We start from the raw sequence: 21361 nt of genomic DNA, 5'->3' as shown, positions 1-21361 counted from the left end.
GAAGTTCTTGTATGGGCTTTTTGAGAGGATTATACACAGCGACATGACCACGAGTGCAGGAGAAAGACGGAAAATCTTCTGTTCCAGACAGAGAGAAGGAGAAAAGTGAATCAGCCTGTCCCTGAGCAATGAGAGAAGGGGGAAAAAAAATATATATATGGGCTGATAAGGATGGATAACACGGGATGATGACAGTGGTATTATTATCACACTATCACCCCAATCAACAGATCATGTGATTATTGTATGGGTGCTCCCTATATTATCAACCTTGCAGTAAGTAAGGGGATTTTTTTAAATTTAGTTTAAGATAAGAAGAATCAGTTGGCTTTAAGGAAAAAAATAAAACACGACTTTAAAATGATGCTGCATTATCTAACTGTTGAATAGTTGGGGTGATTACAGAAGGAAGATAAGGATATTTGTGTGGATCAGGGAATAGAACTGTAAGAGTTTCTATCAGAAAAATACACACTCGAACACGCACGCACATCGAACACACGCACACACACACACACACACACACACACACACACACATCTAATGCACACATTCACACAAAGTAAGAAGAAAGCTAATATTTAACTCAGGAACAAAACATAACATCACCAAAGAAGAATTGGAATAATTGGAAAATGTCCTTCAGAATTGTTGATGATAACTTAAACAAGATGAAATGCTTGTTGTGTTTGTAATGCAACGGGTTCAGATGCAATTTTGAACTCGATAAGGAGCCACGGTTGGAGATTTGAAGATTTGTGTAAATGGGCACAAATGACATCTTCTCACCCACTATACATCACACATAAAGTCTGAATACGAATTATGGTAAACGTACAACCAAAATGTTCTTGGAATCATTTTTTCTATCTCTTAAAACAGAATAAGAGACTGCAGCTCAGCCATGTACAGCTGAGGCGTATTGAAGAATATGTATTCCTCTGCCAAAAAGGTAATGTTCTCACCCCGCTTTGTTTGTTAAGATTTAGAAAAATACAGAACAAATTTCCATAAAACACGGTGAACATTTTCTGGCCAAAAGGGCGGATCTATGTTTTAGGTTTTTTTTAATCACTTTCTTTAACATGATGAGATGGGGCGTTTCCCTGATTTCCCAGGGAATCGTCCATGGCTCTTGATGAAAAAAATGATTTGGGGGACTGATATCTATGAGTGTGTGCAGTTTGGTGCGGATCCAAATAAAACATCCGGATCAAGTGGATTTCAAATGTGGTTTCTTAACGGAACTATTGGACCTCGGCGGAGGTGCCACCCTGATCTCAGTTATGAAATTACAACCTTCTTTCAATCTGAGATAAAACGTTTATGGTGCATTTAAGAAGATGTGACTCAAAGGCCCAAAGTCACACTTGATGAAATTAAAAGGTCGCAGCCATGTCCTATTGTACTCTTAGTCTGAAACCTTCTTGTGTACCGAACCCCTTGGCCGAAGGGTTTGAGTGAACCGTCTGCCCGACGTGGAGGAGCGTCATCTTGCCCAATCAGAGGCACTTTTTCAGCGCCTCGTGATCGACCCTCAGGCCAAGCTGAGCACAAAAGCGAGGTGAAATGTCAGTCTGCCGCCTCAGGTCGGACACACTTTCAATTTGCGCCCCCTCAGTGATCTTGACTGTCAGATGTGAGGCAGATTATATAACCCCAACGCCATTGGAGCGCACGCACACACACACAAACCAATGCACACACACACAAACCAATGCACGCGCACACAAACCAATTCTCACGTTCACACACCAACGCGCACACTCTTGTGGAGCAGCCACAGGACAATCAGTGGTAATGCTGCACACAGCTGCTCCTCCGATCAATCCATTGAACCTGTCAGACAACGCCGATTGTCGAGCAGCGCGAATTACATGAAGCACATGAATTAGTGACAATGTCGCACACGCATTCGGCCTGGAGGCAACGTTCAAATACACACCTCGCACTTGATTTGTGAGGGGGGGGTGGGGGGGGGAACATATTTGTTTGAAAGAAACTGTATTTTTTTTTTTTTTTTTTTACAGGATTAGCGTTTCAGTGTAATCTGGATTAAAATGGAGCCGTGCGTCACTGCCCTTTAGAAATCGCTGCTTTGATTCATTAAACCGCTCACTTTTACCAATAGAGGGTGGACAGCATTGTGACCGCTTCCCACTATTCACGCCCCGACTTCCACACGTCCACACACACACACACACACACAATACACACACAAAATAGACAATAAAGAAGGGTATGTATTGGGACAGCTAGTACCGTCCAATGGGTGCAGGTTGCAGGTGTGGGCGGATGTGGACACCCCCACTCCTCCTCATATGGATACTTCTGGTTTCAGAAACCAAGATGGCGCTGGCCAAAATGCTAAACTCCAGGCTTCAAAACGACAGTTCACAAACCAATGGGTGACGTCACGGCGGGTTGCCACTTGGGAAGAACCCGGACGACTTCCTTTTTTCCTTTTATGTGTCCATTACACGTGCTGGACAGATGTGCCGGGATGTTTCGACCTTGTAAGAGGTGTGTGCTCTGCTGAGTGCCATTCTGTTTTTACTGCATAGGACATTTCAAACTTGCCACTGTCTTCAATAAGACAATGGTATCATTCATGAAGATTCTGTCTTTGGATGAAATCTTTTGGACTGCCACCTATTACACACATCTCTTTTTGTAACCAGCAAAACACATGATAGCCCCAATAGAGTGTTAGTATGAGTACAGCCTTTAGTGAGAAGTGTTCGCCATGTAAACAGGTCAGACTCTCATAAATAATCCCGCATATACATTTAGTTCCCAGTTGAATACAGTTAACTTTCGCTTTAAACCACAAAGAAACATGCTGTTCCTCTTCCATGTGTTTGAAACAAATCGGACAAATCCAGCCTGTCGCTTCACCCTAGAGCTTTGTTTGACGTAGACGCGATAAGTCCAGGCCAAAAAAAAGATGTTAGGAATCCAAAACAGCAAGCGGCTCAAAATGTATTTCTGTTTTATTTTTAGACGAAATGTTATGTCACATTAGTGAGAGAACAGATTTGATAATCATATTTAGTTCCCCCAATGAACACACTGCAACTGGAAAAGCCTATGCAGCGTCATGAAGGTCGGAACTCTGCCATGGTGGCCTCTGGTTCACCCAGGAGACTGCTGTGCTCAGTGCACGCACGAACGCACGCGCACACACACACACACACACATGCTGGACACAACGATATGCAACACGTGCGACTTTTCCCTTTCGATTAGATGTTTTTCACCGTAAAATGTATACAAAACTGTATACTCGAGGACATGGATGAGGAGGTGATCTTTTCCGACAGGGTTGACATCTCTGTTTGTGCAGGGACAGCACGTGCACACGCGATCCGGCAAGTCAATCATGAAACCGCCGAGTCAGCAAGAGTTGCGGCCGAACTACGCCTTGATTAAATAAGTTGGATTTCACACATGGGGACAAAGGATTTGAACCCATTCACTTTCACGAATTGTGCCGTCAGTCACACATTTTGACTGCAGTAACCCACCAAAGGATACTGTACATATTTCGTTATTGCTTTCCATTTCCATATGTGTCAGGTTGCAGAGTTTCCATGCAGGACACAACGTGCACAACACATCAGCCTTCGATCTGTGTAGCCTACGGCATCCTATGTGATCTAAATAGTAGGTCAACTGCTGTTGGACAATACTTGTATTGTATTAACACTTCACTGTAACACACTACTTTTATCTGACAGCTATAGGCTACTGGTTTCTTTGTAACGTGTCATTGTACAAAATCCTCAGGTCAACTTGTGAAACGCTGCATGCTGAGGATGGCAAAGCTCACATGCCGATGTGGAGCAGGTACGATGTTTTACCACGTGCGCCAGTTTAGTTTAGATTTGTCAGCACGCTAATGATGGCTTATTAGCACTAGATTAATATACATAAGTCATGACGTCTGTTCTGATTGGTCCATTTTGCGAGTAGACTGATTCCCAGTCGTTCAGATTTACATTGTTCGACTTTACACTTGTACTGATGATGAGGCCACCAACTCCTACTGCAGTTTACTTATTTGAACCGTATGTGTTGGACAACGGGTAGTGTGCAATGTGCTGGTTGATAATGTATGTGTTCTATGTATGTGTGTGTATGTGTAAATGTGACAGCCAGTGTGTTTGTGTGTGTGTGTGTGTGTGTGTGTGTGTGTGTGTGTGTGTGTGTGTGTGTGTGTGTGTGTGTAAGCATTTTTCTTTATTTTTAACGACAGATAGTCTACTGTACAGTGTGTGTCCAAGACTTATTTCCCGCAGGACGATAAAGTCTACCCCGTCTTATCTTATCTTTTTCTCAGATCACTAAGTGACGAATTTCTCAATAAAATCCTTGTTCCTCCACGTGATGTCTGTTCCACAGAGCAGATCAAAACATGTCCCTGATCAATTACATTTGCTGAGAGCTATCGGTGCAGTGTGCAGAGCCTTGTCTTGACTTTTCACCCCTAAAAGTGCCAGAAACATGGATTTCCAAAAATCCAAAATGTGAACTTTGCAGGAACTCCGTGGCAAGCAGCCCATAGCAATATTTTCTCTCTCTCCTTGTTGTGTTTGTCTCCTTTCTCTTACCACCCCCTCCCCTTTCCCCTTGTTCCTTTTTCTTTTATTCTTTCTTTTCAGGTGATTTCAAATCATAAAAACAAGAGTAACACAGACTCTTTCACCCAAAGAAAAACCTTGAGTCCATTTTACGCTCTGAATTTTTCCTCTCTTGCCGTCCCTTCTCCCCTCTGGAGAAACTCGACCACAGTTCACACAGTGGCTGCTTTTACTTGCACTGCTGTTATTTGTTAACTTGTGGTGGATTTGATGGTCTGATAAAAGGGGAATTTGTGATCAAGAACACGTCTGTCTCTTTACTGCAAGCAGGCAACTTGTTGCTGCTTTATGAACGTCAAATCCATCTATATTTTCAGTCTATCAATTGACAGATTTTTCGTTTCGCTATACTAAAAAACAAGAGCCACAAAGCAACATTGGGGGTTGTCTTCTGTTTAGGCTGTGTGTGCATTTGGCTGCAGTGGCCTGGGATTTTGCATGACCGTTGGAAACTTTGGATACTTTGGCAACCACTCAAGATTACATGGTGATCTTGAATCTCCCGAGATAGTTTCAAATCTGATCAGAGGAGAATCACTGGGAGAACAGGGGGGGAGAAAATATGTTGATCCCCCCGACACAACCGATCCAGTTATGCGGGCAGAGCTGACTCCGCCCTCGGCAACGCTCAAGAGGACACGGAGCTAAAAACAGGATAAGGACGCGACGGGCAAAACCCCTAAACAAAGTTAACAAACTGTTTACACAGGCCCTGTGTTTATCTGTAACCCTTCCACTGTGTGTGTGTGTGTGTGTGTGTGTGTGTGTGTGCGCGTGCGTGCGTGCGTGTGTGTTTGCTGAGCACAGCAGTCTCTTGTGTGAACCAGAGGCCACCATGGCAGAGCTCCGGCCTTCATGACGCCGCAGAGGCTTTTCCAGTTGCAGCGTGTTCATTGGGGGAAATGAATGTGATTATCAAAGCTGTTCTCTCACCAATGTGACGTAGCATTTCGTCCAAAAGAAAAACAGAAAAAAAAATTGTTGAGCCGCTTTCTGTTTTGAGTCCTAACATTTTGACGTTTTTTTGCCCGGACTTATCGCGTCTACGTCGAACAAAGCTCCACTGTGAAGCGACAGGCTGGATTTCTCCGATTTGTCTCAAACGCATTGGAAAAGGAACAGCATGCTGCCACCTGCACCCATGGGGCAGTACTAACTGTCAATTCATGCTGTATCCACAGCCCAATACATATACCGCTCTTTAGTGTCTATTTCACTCTGAATGGGACCAAAGTTTACTAAATCAACAGCATGCTGTAGAAATCTTGAGATTAGCGATTGAGACCATAAACTCCCCAGGAAAATGATTACTGCCGTTACAAATCAAGTGAGAAGCAGAGTCTTTTTTTCATTAGACTTCTGTAGAAACTGACTTCTTTTTCGCAACCAGTGGGGTCGCCCTCTGCTGGTCGTTCCAGAGAATGCAGGTTTCGGGGGCTTCAGATCGCTTCACTCTCCAGACCGGGTGTCTACGTCCGTTTTCAAAGACAGTCTATGAATTCCTCACCGATCCATTCCCAATCCCGCACCAAGTTTGGTGCAAATGAGTCCAGCACTTTTAGCTCAACCTTGCTGAGATAGATAGAAATAGACGACAAACAACCCTGAGACCAACATTTTGAAAAAAGGGGTTGGAGTTTAGGGTCAGGGTCAGGGCTGCTCTCGGTGATGACATCACAACACGTTGATTGGCTGAGGCAATTGTCCCAGGGAGCTCACACAAATTGTTGGTTTCAGGACAACGGCCACTTGTCAAAATCAGGACTTTGCTTGGTGTAGTTAACGACGTCCACACTACACAACCAGAACTTAGTACAGAGGATGTAAACTAGGACTGCAATCTATTAAGGTTTCAGTCTGCTGTTATACTGATGTTTGGATGTGCTGTTTTTTTCCAAGTTGACAGACAAATAAAATGAACCCTCTGGACCTTTTGTCATGTCTGGATTGTAAAGTTACAACATTTGCGCTGCCGTCTTCTATCCTTTTGCTTGCCCCTCGTGGCAATGTGAACGCTTGCACCTATTTTCTGTTGTCGACTGTCGTACATTATGCTAGCTTATTCTCTTGATTGTCTTATAATAACAATAATATATACACCGTGCGACTTGCTATTTTACACCTCTCATACTCCGCGATAGGCCTGTGGTCGAAGCACACCACGAATCATCAGTTCTATTTTTGGATAACTTGTGTTACGCTGGTTTATAACAAATATTGTGTATCTTCATCTTGCAGTTAAGATACAGACGTGTGACGAGCGTAAAAGGATGCAGTTGGGGAATCCTACAGTAGTCCCACACCTGTTATTTACTGGACATGTACAAGGGTACGAGGACATCTACTGGCTGAACAAGGACACCAAACCACAGCAAGATCTTCTGACTAATCCACAGCAACATGTCCTGAGACACCAACACACAAATATGTGGTTAAAGAATGACTGAAATCCGACTGAGATTTCAGTCGGAAAATATATGCAAATAGGACGTTACCTATACTATACAAATAACTGTTTTGTCTGTTTGTTTACAACAAATGCATTTCCTGTTCAGACGCACACAAACAAGTGTTTAGAGGGAATCTTGGTGTCCCTCTCCCCTCAGTCCTGGACACCTACGAAACCCGACTCGCCCGCAGAGCAACCAGCACTGTGGGCGACCCCAGCCACCCCTCACACAGCCTCTTCAGCCTCTGGGAGAAGGTACCGAAGACCTCCGGGGCCAACAGTTTCATTCATCAGGCTGCCAGGAAGCTCAACACCCTCCCGTCTGCCCCCCAACAACTCTGGACTCTGAACCCCCCTACCGTGTGGTTTTGCTTTACTCTTACTGTTGCACTATTTAGAATTTTATTTATTGTATATATTACTTATCTTATTTTTTTTTTCTTGTACTATTGCACCGTGGGTCCGAGATAAACGGGGTTTTTTTGTCAATTCCTCTGTATGTCTGGAACAATATTGCAGGAATTGACAGTAAAGTTGATTTGACTTGACTTTGTCTGGTAGAGTCCACTTTTCAGATTTCAAAGGTTCCTTCACCGGTCCACCATTCCTCCACTAGATGTCGCCACTGCTCCGTCTCAAGTTTCAGACCTGAGCATCGCACTGCAGCCAAAAGCTGACGGGCCAAGTGTGACTATACAGCAGAGATTTATTCTAAATCAGAGAGGTTGAAAATGTCTTTGAAATCAAATGATTAGTAGATTGTTTTACACGGAGCGCAGTGGATGATGGCGACAGCTGCTGGACCTTTCCCTCGCCGGTAGATGGCAGTGTCCGGCAACATTTAAACCCCCCGGTTCACTCGACTCATGCTGAAAGTGGAACCCAACATGTTGGGAAGCTTTCTTGAAATGTGGGAGTAGTTCTCCGCGTTTAACGGCAACAGTGTGTATTCTCCTCCTGGTGTGAACGTCTAAACTCGTGGGATTTTTTTTGTCGCAGATGTGCCAACGATTGTGACGATCTGGCTCTGACACGGTTCAACGGCAGAGAAGCAGCAGCAAGATATTTCTTCTCTTTCAGATCACAAACACACACACACACACACACACACGGGGGGGGGGGGGGTGATGGGATCAGCCTTGCTGGATCAAACATTACGTGTTGTTTGTTTTTATTTTTCCTTATGCCAATTCAGTAGTTCGGATGCGCATTCTTAAAACACAAACACACCTCAGCTCCTGTCGTGGCAGGAGTTCATGAGAGGAAGAGAGGTGGATGCATGTTTCTCTATACGGGATCTTTAATCTCAGCACAAGACACCGATCAGAGATCAGATCATATTAAGTTCGTTCTCACTTTTTTTTTTCAGTGTCAGAAATCACGTTGTCTGAGTTCAGATGTGGTCCGCGCACACGTGGTTTTCTCTTGCGCTGGGAACATTTGGCAAGATCGTACAAATCAACGACAAACCAAATCCGTTAGAAGTGTCAGTAAACTGAGAAGATGGGGGGGGGGACAGGAACAGGAGCGAGCCTCGCCGGATCTGCTCCGAAGCAAGTGGCCGGACAGCAGTGTCCTCTCGGGATTCTGTGTTTAATTAGCATAAAAGATCCGCTGGAGGAGCAGCAGGACTGTGCGTCATAGCCATCGGCGAAGACGGAAGTGTGGGGAGGGGGGGGGGGGACGGGGCACCTATGGGAGTCAACAAACTGCAGTGTGTATTCGTTCTCGGGGCCGACAAAAAGCAGTCCGGCTGATGTGATATGATGACTTAGCTCGCTGCGTTACAGGTGACTGGAGACCGCCGGGAGCGTCGAGGAGCCGCGGGGGCGCAGCAGACGGAACCCCGAAAGAACAGGGAGTGCGCGCTGAAGAAGTGAGCTGGCGGTGAATCCCCCCCAAACCTGTGCGTGTGCGTGTGCGAGACCAGCAGCACTTCGCCTGAATGACGGCATATGAGACAATGAAGCAACTGGGGACCGCGGGGATAAAACCAGTCCAAGTCACGCGAGTGGAAATGCGCGTGCGATGACGGACGGCGCAGGGGGGACAGAGGCGAGGTAAAGCAGAAGAAAGTTGTCTAGCTCATTAGTAGGGCTCCCGGTGCCGGACGAGAACAAACACACAAAAAAAGACGGGACAAATGTGCCAACCGTGCGTAATTCTATAGACAAATCAACGGGAAGCAGCCGACTTTATCTTTCACAAGACGAGACTTGAGCCAGGGAGGAGAAAAACCATGGAGCCGGATGGGACCACGGAGGGACAGGGCGCCGATGTGGCGCAGTCCGCCGCCTCCAAACTGTCCCAGATGAGCGAAAGAACTAAACAACTGGGCAACGCGATGCAAAACCCGGAGCGACAGAAACGGATAATTCTAGTAATAGTCTGCACTGCACTTTTGTTGGACAACATGCTTTACATGGTCATCGTGCCAATTATACCCGACTACCTTGAGCGGCTGCAGAACGCGGCGGATCGAGCCGAAGAAACCCAACTGCACACCAACTCCACAAACGGCACCATGCACAGAGCCGCCAAGGGGAACTTCGACCTGCAGATAGGCGTCCTGTTCGCCTCCAAGGCCATCCTGCAGCTGCTGGTGAACCCGCTGAGCGGCACGTTCATCGACCGGATCGGCTACGACATCCCGCTGTTCATCGGGCTCAACGTCATGTTCCTCTCCACCCTCACGTTCGCCTTCGCCGACAACTACGCGACGATGTTCCTGGCGCGCAGCATGCAGGGCCTCGGCTCGGCTTTCGCGGACACCTCGGGGATCGCGCTGATCGCGGACAAGTACAAAGAGGAGAAGGAGAGGAGCAAGGCGCTGGGCATCGCGCTGGCGTTCATCTCTTTCGGAAGTCTCGTGGCTCCCCCCTTCGGGGGGGTGCTCTACGAGTTCGCCGGCAAGCGGGTGCCCTTTCTGATCCTGGCCTGCATCTGTCTCGTGGACGGCGTGTTGTGCCTCGTTGTGCTGAAACCCTTTTCCAACCGAGAGAGGGAAAACATGCCAGTGGGCACCCCCATGTATAAACTGATGATTGACCCTTACATAGCCGTGGTGGCCGGTGCTCTGACTATTTGCAACATCCCCCTCGCCTTCCTCGAGCCCACTATCGCCAACTGGATGGAGAGCACCATGCATGCCAGCCAGTGGCAGATCGGCATGACATGGCTCCCCGCGTTCTTCCCTCACGTTTTGGGCGTATTTCTCACCGTCAAACTGGCAGCCAAGTACCCTCACCTGCAGTGGTTCTACGGCGCTATAGGCATGGTGTTCATAGGAGCGAGCTCCTGCACCGTGCCCGCCTGTAAAAACTTTGGACAGCTCATGATCCCGCTGTGCGGAATCTGCTTCGGCATCGCCTTCGTGGACACGGCGCTCCTGCCGACGCTGGGGTTCCTGGTGGACGTGCGCCACGTGTCCGTGTACGGCAGCGTCTACGCCATCGCGGACATCTCCTACTGCGTGGCCTATGCGCTGGGGCCCGTGGTGGCCGGACAGATAGTGCACGACCTGGGCTTCGTCCAGCTCAACTTGGGCATGGGCCTCGCCAATGTACTTTACGCGCCGGCGCTCCTCCTGCTGAAGAACGTGACGAAGATGAAGCCCTCTTTCTCCGAGCAGAACATGCTGCTGGAGGACGGCCCGACGGGACTGTACGACACGATCAAGATGGAGCAACGGGAGAAGAAGAGAAAGGGCTTGTGTACGACGGTCGACGACGGTGGCATCGGAACCTTGGCGCAACGGTCGTACTCAGAGGAGGAATCCTCGGGAGGAGAGTATGCGTAAAAAAGACCTTTAACTGAGTGTAAAACTATCAAAGTGCCCATCTAGAGTTGTGTGCGTTCCGTCTGATCAATTGCATAACATGATTAGGATTGTGTAACAACATGAATTATGTACTGCTCCTGGTGACAGTCCCTCCGGGTATTGTCAAATCAAGTATAGCTTCAAGCTTTTGCAGTAGAGAGAGGCGCTCGCCGGCGTGTGTTCATTACTTAAAGTGAGAGTATGTGAAAGATTTGTTGAGATAAATGTCTACTGCATTAAAAATATTTACCACTATATCAGAAAACAGACTCACATCGTATTCAGGGACTCTGTGTAAATGTATTTTAACTAAAAGAGCAATTATAAGGTATGCGTCTTTTCATGTAATGTGAATTATTTTCGCCAGAGTTGTGCTATACACTCAATATGCAATACTGCGTGTGTGTCAAACACACACACACACACACACACACACACACACACACACCAGTTTTAAGAAAGATAAACGGGATGGAAATGAGTGGAAATCTGCGTCTTGTCGTTTGTTTTTATTTTTGCTTATTTTTGGATGATGTACTACTGGAATGCAACGCCTCACTGTATGATCTGCGACTGTACATACGTGTATATTCATGTACATAATTAAATGCGTATTATGTGAATGCCACCGTTCATGGGAATTATTAATTTGAGTAATACATGAAATTATTTATTGCGGTATATATGACGCTCATATTTTCCTCTACAGGTGAAGGATTCCACACCAACAAAATTACCAGTAGGATAAAAATATGGTTTTATTTATAAAGCTCGATTAAACCTTCGAATGTATTGGGCTGATTGAAAGATCGAATATTAATCTCATGAAGACCAACATTAATGTAGTCAGTGAAAACTGAAATCCATTACATTTTTTCTGAATAAAAAAACTGTTTTGTAACAAAACATGATAATAATTTCACGACGCCTTATATCCTGAGGCTGAAATCGTTTCTCAAAGCATCTAAAGAGTTTGTCCAAAATGCGAATCTTTGCATTAAATATTAAGCATCGCCAATTAAATCCGCCGCAGGCATTGAGGTGGAAGCAACGGCTGCGACCCCAACTGCTCGATGAACAGGTGTTTTAGATTTTAGAAAGGCGATGGGGGGGGGGGGGGGGGGGGGGGAGTCCACGAGAAATCCCTTATAATAATAATAATTGTTTCTTCAGGCACAGCATGTGTGCGCACCCGAAGGCGTTCAGTACCGCGTCTATATCAAGGTGGAGTGAAGATGCGAGGCGCAGAATAAACTTCTCGGCGAATGGCAGGACTTCTGGGAGGAGCCTGGCAGCTCATGGGGATGGGGGGGGGGGAGATACCCTCCTCAGCATCTCCCCTTGGCCAGCGAGGGAGTTGTGCACCTGCCATGCTGGGGACTGAAAGGTGTTGAAAATGGGCCGAAAGGGACCGAAGCAGTGGCATTTAAAAGTCGTCGAGATGGACCAAAGTATAAACCTCTTTCTCGAGGCCCAGGAACCAGTTGGAATGTCGTTTTTATTGTCTGGCTGGTGAGTAAAACATTACAATTTTCCCCGATTACTTTAATTAGGTAAGTTTAGTTCGTTGTTGGTGTATTTAGATTGTGGCAGCGTGGCGACATCCAATGCGCAATTTGGAGCATCCCGCTGCATGCAGCCTCCCAAAGAGCGCATTCTTGCACTGGTTAGTCATGACAGTCTTATCGATTTGATTCCACGTTTGTCTTCAAGGTTCCAACAAGTAGTGAGATGTCTTAAATGCGCGCTGCTCTCTGGCTGTCGCATTCATTCACTTCCCAGAACTTGACACTGATTTTTTTTTTTTTAATTTTATTTCATCTGTGGACACAGAGTCTGTGTCGTGGATCAACCCGCCTGACTCTGGCCCCTCTGCACCACCGCCGCCAACATGCCGGTTCTGGACCGAGAGCCCTCCACAGACTTAGGGGGAGGAGAAGTAAAATATCTTATATTTGACTATATGAGATTGGATTTCGATGGAAGAGTGCATGAGAGAGAAATCGTGTTTTGCCATTAATTGTGGACGTTAAAGGAAGAAAAAAAAGCAAACGAAAGTGAACACAAATGATCCGTGTGTGCTAATTTTAAGAGAATAATTCATATACTTCAAATTGAATAAGTCAGTTCAAGTGTTTATTTTCTTTTGTGCTACTTCTCAATTAAAATCTTAAGTATCTTAAGTATTTTGTTGATAAAGTGCTTTAATGCATGTTCATGTATAGCCAACATGTAAGTGAAACTGAGGATGAGAACGCAGTGATTTTTTCTCTCTTCTCTCCATCGCGCCCACACCGGCCAGGGTCTGCCCAAGCTGCCTCTGCCCGCCCTGCCGGACACACTGGACACGTACCTGCGGTGCGTGAGGCACCTGCTCACGGAGGAACAGTTCCACCAGACCCAGACCGTGGTGCGGCACTTCGGAGCCCCCGGGGGCGTGGGAGAGCTACTGCAGAGGAAACTCGCGGAAAGGAGGGACAACCAGGCAAACTGGGTAAAACGGGTCCAAAAGCACACGATGAAGATTTGTGCAAGTGCAACCCAGAGCCGAGTTAGTTCCTAGTGAGCAACGCTGTGATCGACTGAACCCTATGGGTGATGAATTTGTGTGTGAATTTTGTTTCTCAAAGTTCTGACAAACACTGTGGGCGAGAATGCAAAGGGCCAACTGGTGATTGGTTTGGCTGTTTCTGATATACATCTGTGATATACATCTGTGGATGTTTCTGATATACATCTGTGGATGTTTCTGATATACATCTGTGGATGTGTCTGATATACATCTGTGGATGTGTCTGATATACATCTGTTTCAGAATTTACACAAGTAACTGAAAAGCTCGAGGTATATAGATGCATTTTGTGTGACTACACGTCATATTATAGTTCTGTTTCACATCACTGACGCAAACAAACCTGTTCCATCATTGGGGAACATTTGCAAAGTTCGAGAGCCGTCTGTGTGGACTCTGAGCCCCTCGGTGCTGGATGTGTAGTGCTCCCCCTTTTTTTTACTCACAATCAGATCAATGTATTATCGTTGGGTCTGACCTTTGAGTGAATCCCTCCTGTAGGTGTACGAATACTGGCTGAATGACATGTACCTGAACAACAGAATGGCTCTGCCCGTCAACTCCAGTCCTGCGATGGTCTTCCCGCAGCAGAACTTCAGGGCTCCCATCGACTCTTTAAGGTACAAGAGACGCCGCACGAGCAAGACAAGAATGAGACGTGAGAAAAAAACTTCACAGTGTCGCGCAACAGAAAAAGCACACAGCCATCCAGTCAAGTCTTTTTTTCCCCTCAACATTGTGTCCTGTTACCCATCCTCCACAACACACACTGTAAAGGAAGCAAGCTATGATGTCATGCATTGTAAAAATCTAAACGTTATCACTTTAGAGGAAATTATAGTCTACTAAAGGGACCTGAGAAATGACAGGGAACCGTGTGAATTACTCAAGACGCCGGCGTTGATCCATTAAAGAAAAACGGGACACTTCCTCGCAGCACACTTGACAGATAGGGGTCATTACCACAGAGCGTCCTGAGGGCCGAGGGGCCAGTTCAGGCCAGGTTGCCGGTGGACAAGGTTAATAGACAGTGAAGGCTGCGGTTTGGTTAACTTGGTATCGATCTGGCACCACAGCTCTCCTTAAACACGTGGTTTGCATTAAGATTTATGCTGCGTGACGCACGTACACAATAAATCAGGAATTAGGCCAAATGCAGAGAATAGGGAGGGAGGGTACTCCATTGGAAGTAGGGACCAAGTAGAGTACAATTGTGTGTGTGTGTGTGTGTGTGTGTGTGTGTGTGTGTGTGTGTGTGTGTGTGCTCATGTATTAAACAAAACCATTTTCCCTCCTGTAGGTTCGCAGCACACTTACTTTCTGGTGTTTTGGAGTACAAGACTCTCCTAGATGCGTAAGTTAATGCACGGCGAGAGCACGAATAGCTGAGCAGCATGTTCCAAACGGCTGTCAAAGCTGTGTGACTGTGTGTGCGTGTGCGTGTAGACGCGCCCTGCCTGTGGACTACGCCCGGGGCCAGCTGGCTGGGACGCCCCTGTGCATGGAGCAGTACTATCGCCTCTTCACCTCCTACCGCCTGCCGGGGCCCGAGAGGGACACGCTGGTGGCCCAGGAGAGCAGCGTGATGCCGGAGCCTGAACACGTCATAGTGGCTTGTAAGAACCAGGTCAGACAAATTGAAAATCCACAATTTCAATTACTAGCTTTTTCTCTATCCATCTTCACCACGTGACATGATCATCATTTGGCGAATGGAGATTTTGCTTTCACCAGTTTGCATTGGTTTGCTCACCAATGTCAGGACCCATGTCATCTTAGAAATTTATCGTAATAATTAATTGCTTTATTCATTTAAAGTATAATCCCATTTTAACTTGAAGCTTACGCACACAGATCGAGCCGTCTCTCTTATGCTGTACTCACCAAGTTAATTGCTGGTAATTGGAAACACATCAGCGTGGCGACATCCGAGTCTGATGGGGCAAGAAAACACAGTGGTTAAACACGCATACCGTTTTAAAGAAAGGGATTATTACCAACATTTCATATGCATTTACTTTACCTCCTCCCAAATTATTCTTATTTTTAGATAATCTGGGTGAACTGCTTGTTCACAGCCTGCTGTGTGAACATTCGTGTTTCCTGCCACATCGGACGTTGCTGCGGCAAGACTGTGGTGGAAATTGTTCATTCCATTAGATCCTGCACATGTGTCTGCGTCATTAGGGAACAAGTTGCCCACACTGCGCACAGCATAGATTTAAATGTTAAAGACACACCGGAGGGACCAGTGCGCAGAAATACACCGTGTGCAATCTTCAACCTGTGTCCAGTTCTTTGTGCTGGATGTGGTGATCAACTTCCGCCGGCTGAACGAAAGAGATCTGCTGACTCAGCTGGACAAGATTGCCAAGATGGCCGACAGTGAAGACGAGAGTCTGCCGCCCATAGGTCTCCTCACTTCGGATGGACGGACAGAGTGGGCGGAGTCTCGCCGAGCGCTAATGAGAGGTACATTTTGGACAGAGGTTCCCTGAAATGTCACGCGGATCTCAACGTTTCCAAGTTCGTTTTGTCCCTGCTAAATAGATGCTCGGGTTTTTTTTTTCCCTAGAGTCCACCAACAGGGATTCTCTGGACATGATTGAGCGCTGCCTGTGTCTGGTTTGTCTGGATGACGCCAGCGGTGCGGAGCTAAGCGACACCGCGCGTGCCACGTGGATGCTGCACGGAGGAGGAGTGGCCAAGAACGGTGGCAACCGCTGGTACGACAAGCCCATGCAGGTCAGTGAGCACAGCTATCAGGTCAGGCGACTTGAGCTGTTGTCTCTTTAACTCACTGCACACGTGCCCTGATTTATCACTGGAGAACTGGTTGGAGAATAGTGAAGTGAGAAAAACGGGGTGAGAATGAAATGGGGATAAAAAATGTCTGAATGGTGGACGCTTTACGGTTGGATCTCTTTTAATTACGGAGAAACACGACAGACATAACTGATGAGAATATTCATGAACATCTCTCACAGTGGATGTGATTAGCCAAATCCCGTGTCAAATTCAGATTCCACATTTGAAGAAAAAATTCTGGCAGGCAGTGGACGTTCCCGCTGGATTTGCAAGCCGACAAGACACGGCATTAGCATGAACTTTGATGGAGATGTTTTGATGAAGAATTCAGATTAAATGAATGAAATACACGATTCCTATCCACTACCCGGAGAGTTGGACGCTCCCTCCTCTTACTGCAGAGTGCGATGTAACGATGAAATGCGTATGAGGGAACATTGATCAAACTGCACACACAAACGAGATGAATCTCGGACAACACTGCCGCTCGGTCCCACACAACTGAAGATAGTTCCACTGTGTCAGTTTGTCGTAGGAGCCGACGGCTGCTGTGGAGTCGTGTGTGAACACTCACCGTTCGAAGGGATTGTCCTCGTGCAGTGCACGGAGTATCTCCTCAAATACATGTAAGACATGAAAAATGCAACTGGATCTCGGGATTGCAACAATGAGCGTGATATCTGTTGGCGTACGTGTAGAGAAAACAAACAAGACGAAGCTAAATAAATGCAGGATTGGCAATTTCTTTCATATTTTATCTGACCTCAGGGTTGGCAGCCCGTCAAAGCTGATCAGAGCCGCGAGTGTGAGCGAGCTGCCCGCGCCACGCAGGCTCCGCTGGAAGTGCACCCCCGAGGTCCACAAACTGCTCGCCTCCTCGGCTGACAAGCTCCAAAGGTCTGGGTCCACTTTCGCTTTCTGTCCAGTAAAAAAACAAAATGCAGGAATGTTTTAGCAGGATCCCCTTCTCTCGTTTGCCTCAGCCTGGTGAGAAATCTGGACATGAGTGTCCACAAGTTCCACGACTACGGGAAGGAGTTCATCAAGAGGCAGAAAATGAGTCCGGATGCCTACATCCAGGTTGCTCTTCAGCTGGCCTACTACCGGTAAGGGATAAAATGCGAAATATTGCAAGATTGATTCACATGCACGTATCGCATTTACCCGGGTCTCAAATCTGCAAGGCCCCTTTTTCGCCGCACGCTACTCTAGGTGTCATCGCCGACCGGCGTCGACCTATGAGAGCGCCTCCATACGACGATTTCAGGAAGGCAGGGTGGACAACATCCGCTCAGCCACGCCCGAAGCCCTGGCCTTCGTCAGAGCAATGACCGACGGGACGCTGAGCACGAGCGTAAGAGGTTTTCAGTGTGGACCTTGTGTCATTCACTCTTGCACTTCAGTCTGTGCTGATGTTCTTCACCATGAATAGAAAGCGCGTGCTGCAAATAAAGGCGATCGAATGCAACGCTGTTGATTCGCCGTTGTGTACTTCCGCAGGATACGGAAAAGATGGAGATGTTACGCGGGGCCATCACTGCACAGACGAAGTATACTATTCTGGTAACCGCTCTCTACCCTCGTCCGCTGACACAGGGGATTACAATGTGGACTTTGCTCGTCGGAGAAAAACACCCTGACATTTTGCATTTTTTCTTCCCCAGGCTATCACGGGGATGGCGATAGACAATCACCTACTAGGGCTGCGCGGAATTGCACATGAGCTGGAGATAGAGACGCCAGAGATATTTACAGACGAAGCCTATCTCATCAGTAACCAGTTCGTTCTCTCTACAAGTCAGGTATCTTGAACCCAGGCGGCGCTCATTGTATACATAACGTTCAGTTCACTTGTCACGAGAAGTTCGGCTCAACCTGTGAGGACAGGTGTGTAGCCCTCCGTTGCTCTGAAGGAGCTTTTCCGGACTCTCAAAAGAAAACCCAGATAATGTTTCCTCAGCTTGGGCCGACACTCGAAACTCAAGATTTTTTTGAGCAGAAAGCCTGCGCTGCAAACTCAAGGGGGACGGTTTTAACGAAGTGGGCACTGACAAACATGAAAGATGCTATCGAACTGCAGCATTTTTTAAGCTTGACAGTGACGTCACCCGTTGATTTGTGAACGGCCGTTTTTTTGAAGCTTTGAGTTTATCATCTTGTTCAGCGCCATCTTGTTTTTGAAGTAACCGTATTTGGCGGAGCAGGGGGTTGGGCCTGTCTGACAGCTCGCCCGCTGCACGTTAACCTATATCTGGGACCTGCACCTGTTGGACGGTGCTGGCTGTCGACCACACGCCCCAACACATACTGCGCTTTATCGCCTATGCTACTCTGCATGGGACCAAAATTTACAAAATGAACATCATGCTGCATTGAAACAAGGGATCGCAACCATAAACACTTCAGGAAAATATCTACTGACATTATAAATCAGGTGAAAAGTAGAGTATTTTTCTTAGACTTCTATAGAAACTATAGAGACTTCGTTTTGCAACCAATGGAGTTGCCCCCTGCTGGTCATTCAAAAGATTGCAGGTTTTAGGCACTTGGCCAAGGTGATTACGTCCACTTTTATATACAGTCTACAAGCTTGACTCATACTACTGACTCAAAGTCAGGATATAGAAGGCCCAATTTTATGGGCAACTAAATTGCTGGAGTAGCACAGTTAGTGAGCAATACTTCAGCATCTCCTCTCCCCTCAGGTCCCGACGACCGTGGAGATGTTCTGCTGCTATGGGCCCGTGGTTCCAAACGGCTACGGAGCGTGCTACAACCCCCAGTCAGACCACATTATCTTCTCCGTGTCCAGTTTCCGCGAGAGCCCACAGACAAGTTCAGCAGAGTTTGTCAAGTGTGCGGTGCAGGGACTCCTGGACATGAGGGATCTGTGCAATAAATGCAACCGCGCATCCACTCCGACCAGGCAGAGACCGGGCGGGACACTGGAGACACAGACGCAAACGGAGACTAGCTGGCAGAACCAAACACAGCAGAGACCGTCCGACTCAACCAAGTGTCAGCAAACACCGCCACAGGTTGTGGTGGAGACACCAGATCAGACTAAAGTGGAGGCTCAAACCCAGACTTCATAACAGGAAGAGCCACAAGCTTTTAAGGACGGAGGTAAATCACCGGACGCTGTCAGTGCCTGTGAAAAGAATTGTTGTGCTGTGATTTTAATGTTTGGGTTTTTGTGTGCTGCAATAATACACTTCCCTTGACTCGTTCACAAAATATACACTGTAACTGTGATACCAGATGAGATGTAAAGCTGTTGTATTGTACGCAATATTGTTAAACGTATCAACATCTAACTAACTTATTGGAAGAGAATATGACAGTTGTTGTGTTATTGTAGGTGACATTTTTCTGCTGTTGTCACAGAAAATATCCAGCATACAGCAGGAACGTACATTTTCTGTTGAAAAATCTACAAGTGTATGTGGATAGAAATTTGAGCCAAATTTGAGCTTTTGATTGTTGTTTTGCCACTAATTTGAGATGAATCAGCCAAAGGAAAGGGGGACGAGAACGATGGCAACCAGAGCCACAGTTAATGTTGGTGGGAAATGAGCAAAGAAAAAATCATTCTCCCATCTAACATTTCTGCATCATTTCATCCATGGTGCCCGTCAGTCAGTTCGACGGGGCAAAAGTAGTCTGTGAGTCGTGACAAATGGCCGATTGTCTGTATATGTGAATTTGCAAAATCGCATGCTGCTATCTAATGATTTCCGGAAGATTATGGTACATCGTCAAACCCCAATCTTCTATGCAATTTCCACGCGTGTTGTCTTCATAAATTGTTGTCGGTTGCACATGTGGTGTATCTGAAATATCTGTTCAAAAAGTATCCTTTAAAAAAAGAAATCGTTAGACATTCAGCTCATACGGATGAAAAACACTTTAACATACATATATAATATGAACAAAAAGCAACTAAGATTTTCAAGGGATACTTTTTGATTTGTCAAAGAATGTGAAGCGTAATCAGTAGTGTATTTATAAATTATGAGCAGAATATTATTTAAGCTATTTATTTTTGTATGATATCACCTATAGTGTTACAGTAAATGTAAAAGTTTGGAAAATAATAACATTTGTATATACATAATATATATATAAATATATATAACTTACTAAGCAGAGGTGATCACTGTGTTTATGATTGTCAAATTGTATTTATAGAGTATGGTTGAAGATTAAAACAAAAGAACTAAAATAAATTGAATTGTTCTGTTCATTTTGCTGATTACAGATATGTTTGGATTTTTAGAAATGTACTTTGATAGTGCTGTTTATGATACTATATATTTGCCCCCTAACACATAAATCCACTAGTAAACAATCATGTCAATGTTAGTGGACCAGTTGCATTATGAAATCTGCAAAACAAAACAAGAATCATTTTTACACCATAATTACAACATTTTCTGTCAAACTAATCAATTGATGTATCTTACATTATTGTGAATGTATTGACTAAAGGGCTGGGTTTACAGTATGATACATTATGTAAAATAGAAGCCTACATATACACATACATATATTCATTGGCTACTGTAGCTGAAAAAGGTAAATTAGAGGATTGACCCCATCCTACACTTTTTTTTGTCAAACCAATAACCCCTCTCATATCTTATTTGCAGAATGTCAGCTTGCGCCATCAAGCAGAAGATGTAAAGTCCGACAGGCTCATCTGAACAGACTGCGAAACTCATTTGTTCCTCAGTTAAATGAAAGTTCGGTTTCTAAGAGGGCCAGAGAGCAGCCACTCATCCATGATGTGTGATGCAATAAATGTGTAGGCCTATTTGTATTTGCTTTGTTGTTGTTGTTGTTTTGTTTAACATTGTATGTCTTGGTATGCAAGACAAAATTTTGGAAAAACACTCTGATGACAAAGTGTAATCTTATCATAATTAAACTGTTACTGTAGTAAACTTAAAAAAAAACGGGATTCTCAGGCAAGTGGGTTCATCACTCACAATGTATCTAAAAACACTATGTTTATCATATATGTGCATCGTGTCTGTGCCTTCAAATATGACATAGTTAAAACTCAG

At 45.8% G+C, this 21361-nt stretch overlaps 2 protein-coding genes across 2 annotated transcripts; both read left to right on the top strand.

The window, feature by feature from the left end:
• The first annotated feature begins 8786 nt into the window (after positions 1 to 8786).
• On the top strand, positions 8787 to 11545 carry slc18a3a (solute carrier family 18 member 3a). Its single transcript, XM_035605318.2, has one exon. It carries the CDS (start codon positions 9332 to 9334, stop codon positions 10889 to 10891), a length of 1560 nt encoding a protein of 519 aa, XP_035461211.1. The 5' UTR covers positions 8787 to 9331; the 3' UTR covers positions 10892 to 11545.
• A 662-nt stretch (positions 11546 to 12207) lies between these two features.
• chata (choline O-acetyltransferase a) lies at positions 12208 to 21067 on the top strand. Its single transcript, XM_035605315.2, has 15 exons — positions 12208 to 12424; positions 12746 to 12851; positions 13215 to 13406; positions 13986 to 14104; positions 14785 to 14838; positions 14931 to 15111; positions 15779 to 15956; positions 16060 to 16229; positions 16818 to 16918; positions 17061 to 17189; positions 17276 to 17398; positions 17505 to 17646; positions 17793 to 17855; positions 17957 to 18094; positions 18998 to 21067. The coding sequence occupies exons 2-15, from the start codon at positions 12804 to 12806 to the stop codon at positions 19385 to 19387; spliced, it is 2028 nt and encodes a 675-aa protein (XP_035461208.1). The 5' UTR covers positions 12208 to 12424; positions 12746 to 12803; the 3' UTR covers positions 19388 to 21067.
• Positions 21068 to 21361: the final 294 nt, after the last annotated feature.

This window comes from Scophthalmus maximus, chromosome 10 (genome assembly GCF_022379125.1).
Source record: "Scophthalmus maximus strain ysfricsl-2021 chromosome 10, ASM2237912v1, whole genome shotgun sequence".
Taxonomy (NCBI): domain Eukaryota; kingdom Metazoa; phylum Chordata; class Actinopteri; order Pleuronectiformes; family Scophthalmidae; genus Scophthalmus; species Scophthalmus maximus.
The sequence above is the reverse complement of the archived record's forward strand: the minus strand, read 5'-3'. Positions and strand labels throughout refer to the sequence as shown.

Coding starts and splice junctions, on each gene's coding strand:
- chata (XM_035605315.2), top strand. CDS start 12,804: ATGCCGGTTCTGGACCGAGAGCCCTCCACAGACTTAGGGGGAGGAGAA. Junction 16,919..17,060: donor GAGTATCTCCTCAAATACAT/GTAAGACATGAA, acceptor ATCTGACCTCAG/GGTTGGCAGCCCGTCAAAGC. Junction 17,399..17,504: donor CTTCAGCTGGCCTACTACCG/GTAAGGGATAAA, acceptor ACGCTACTCTAG/GTGTCATCGCCGACCGGCGT.
- slc18a3a (XM_035605318.2), top strand. CDS start 9,332: ATGGAGCCGGATGGGACCACGGAGGGACAGGGCGCCGATGTGGCGCAG.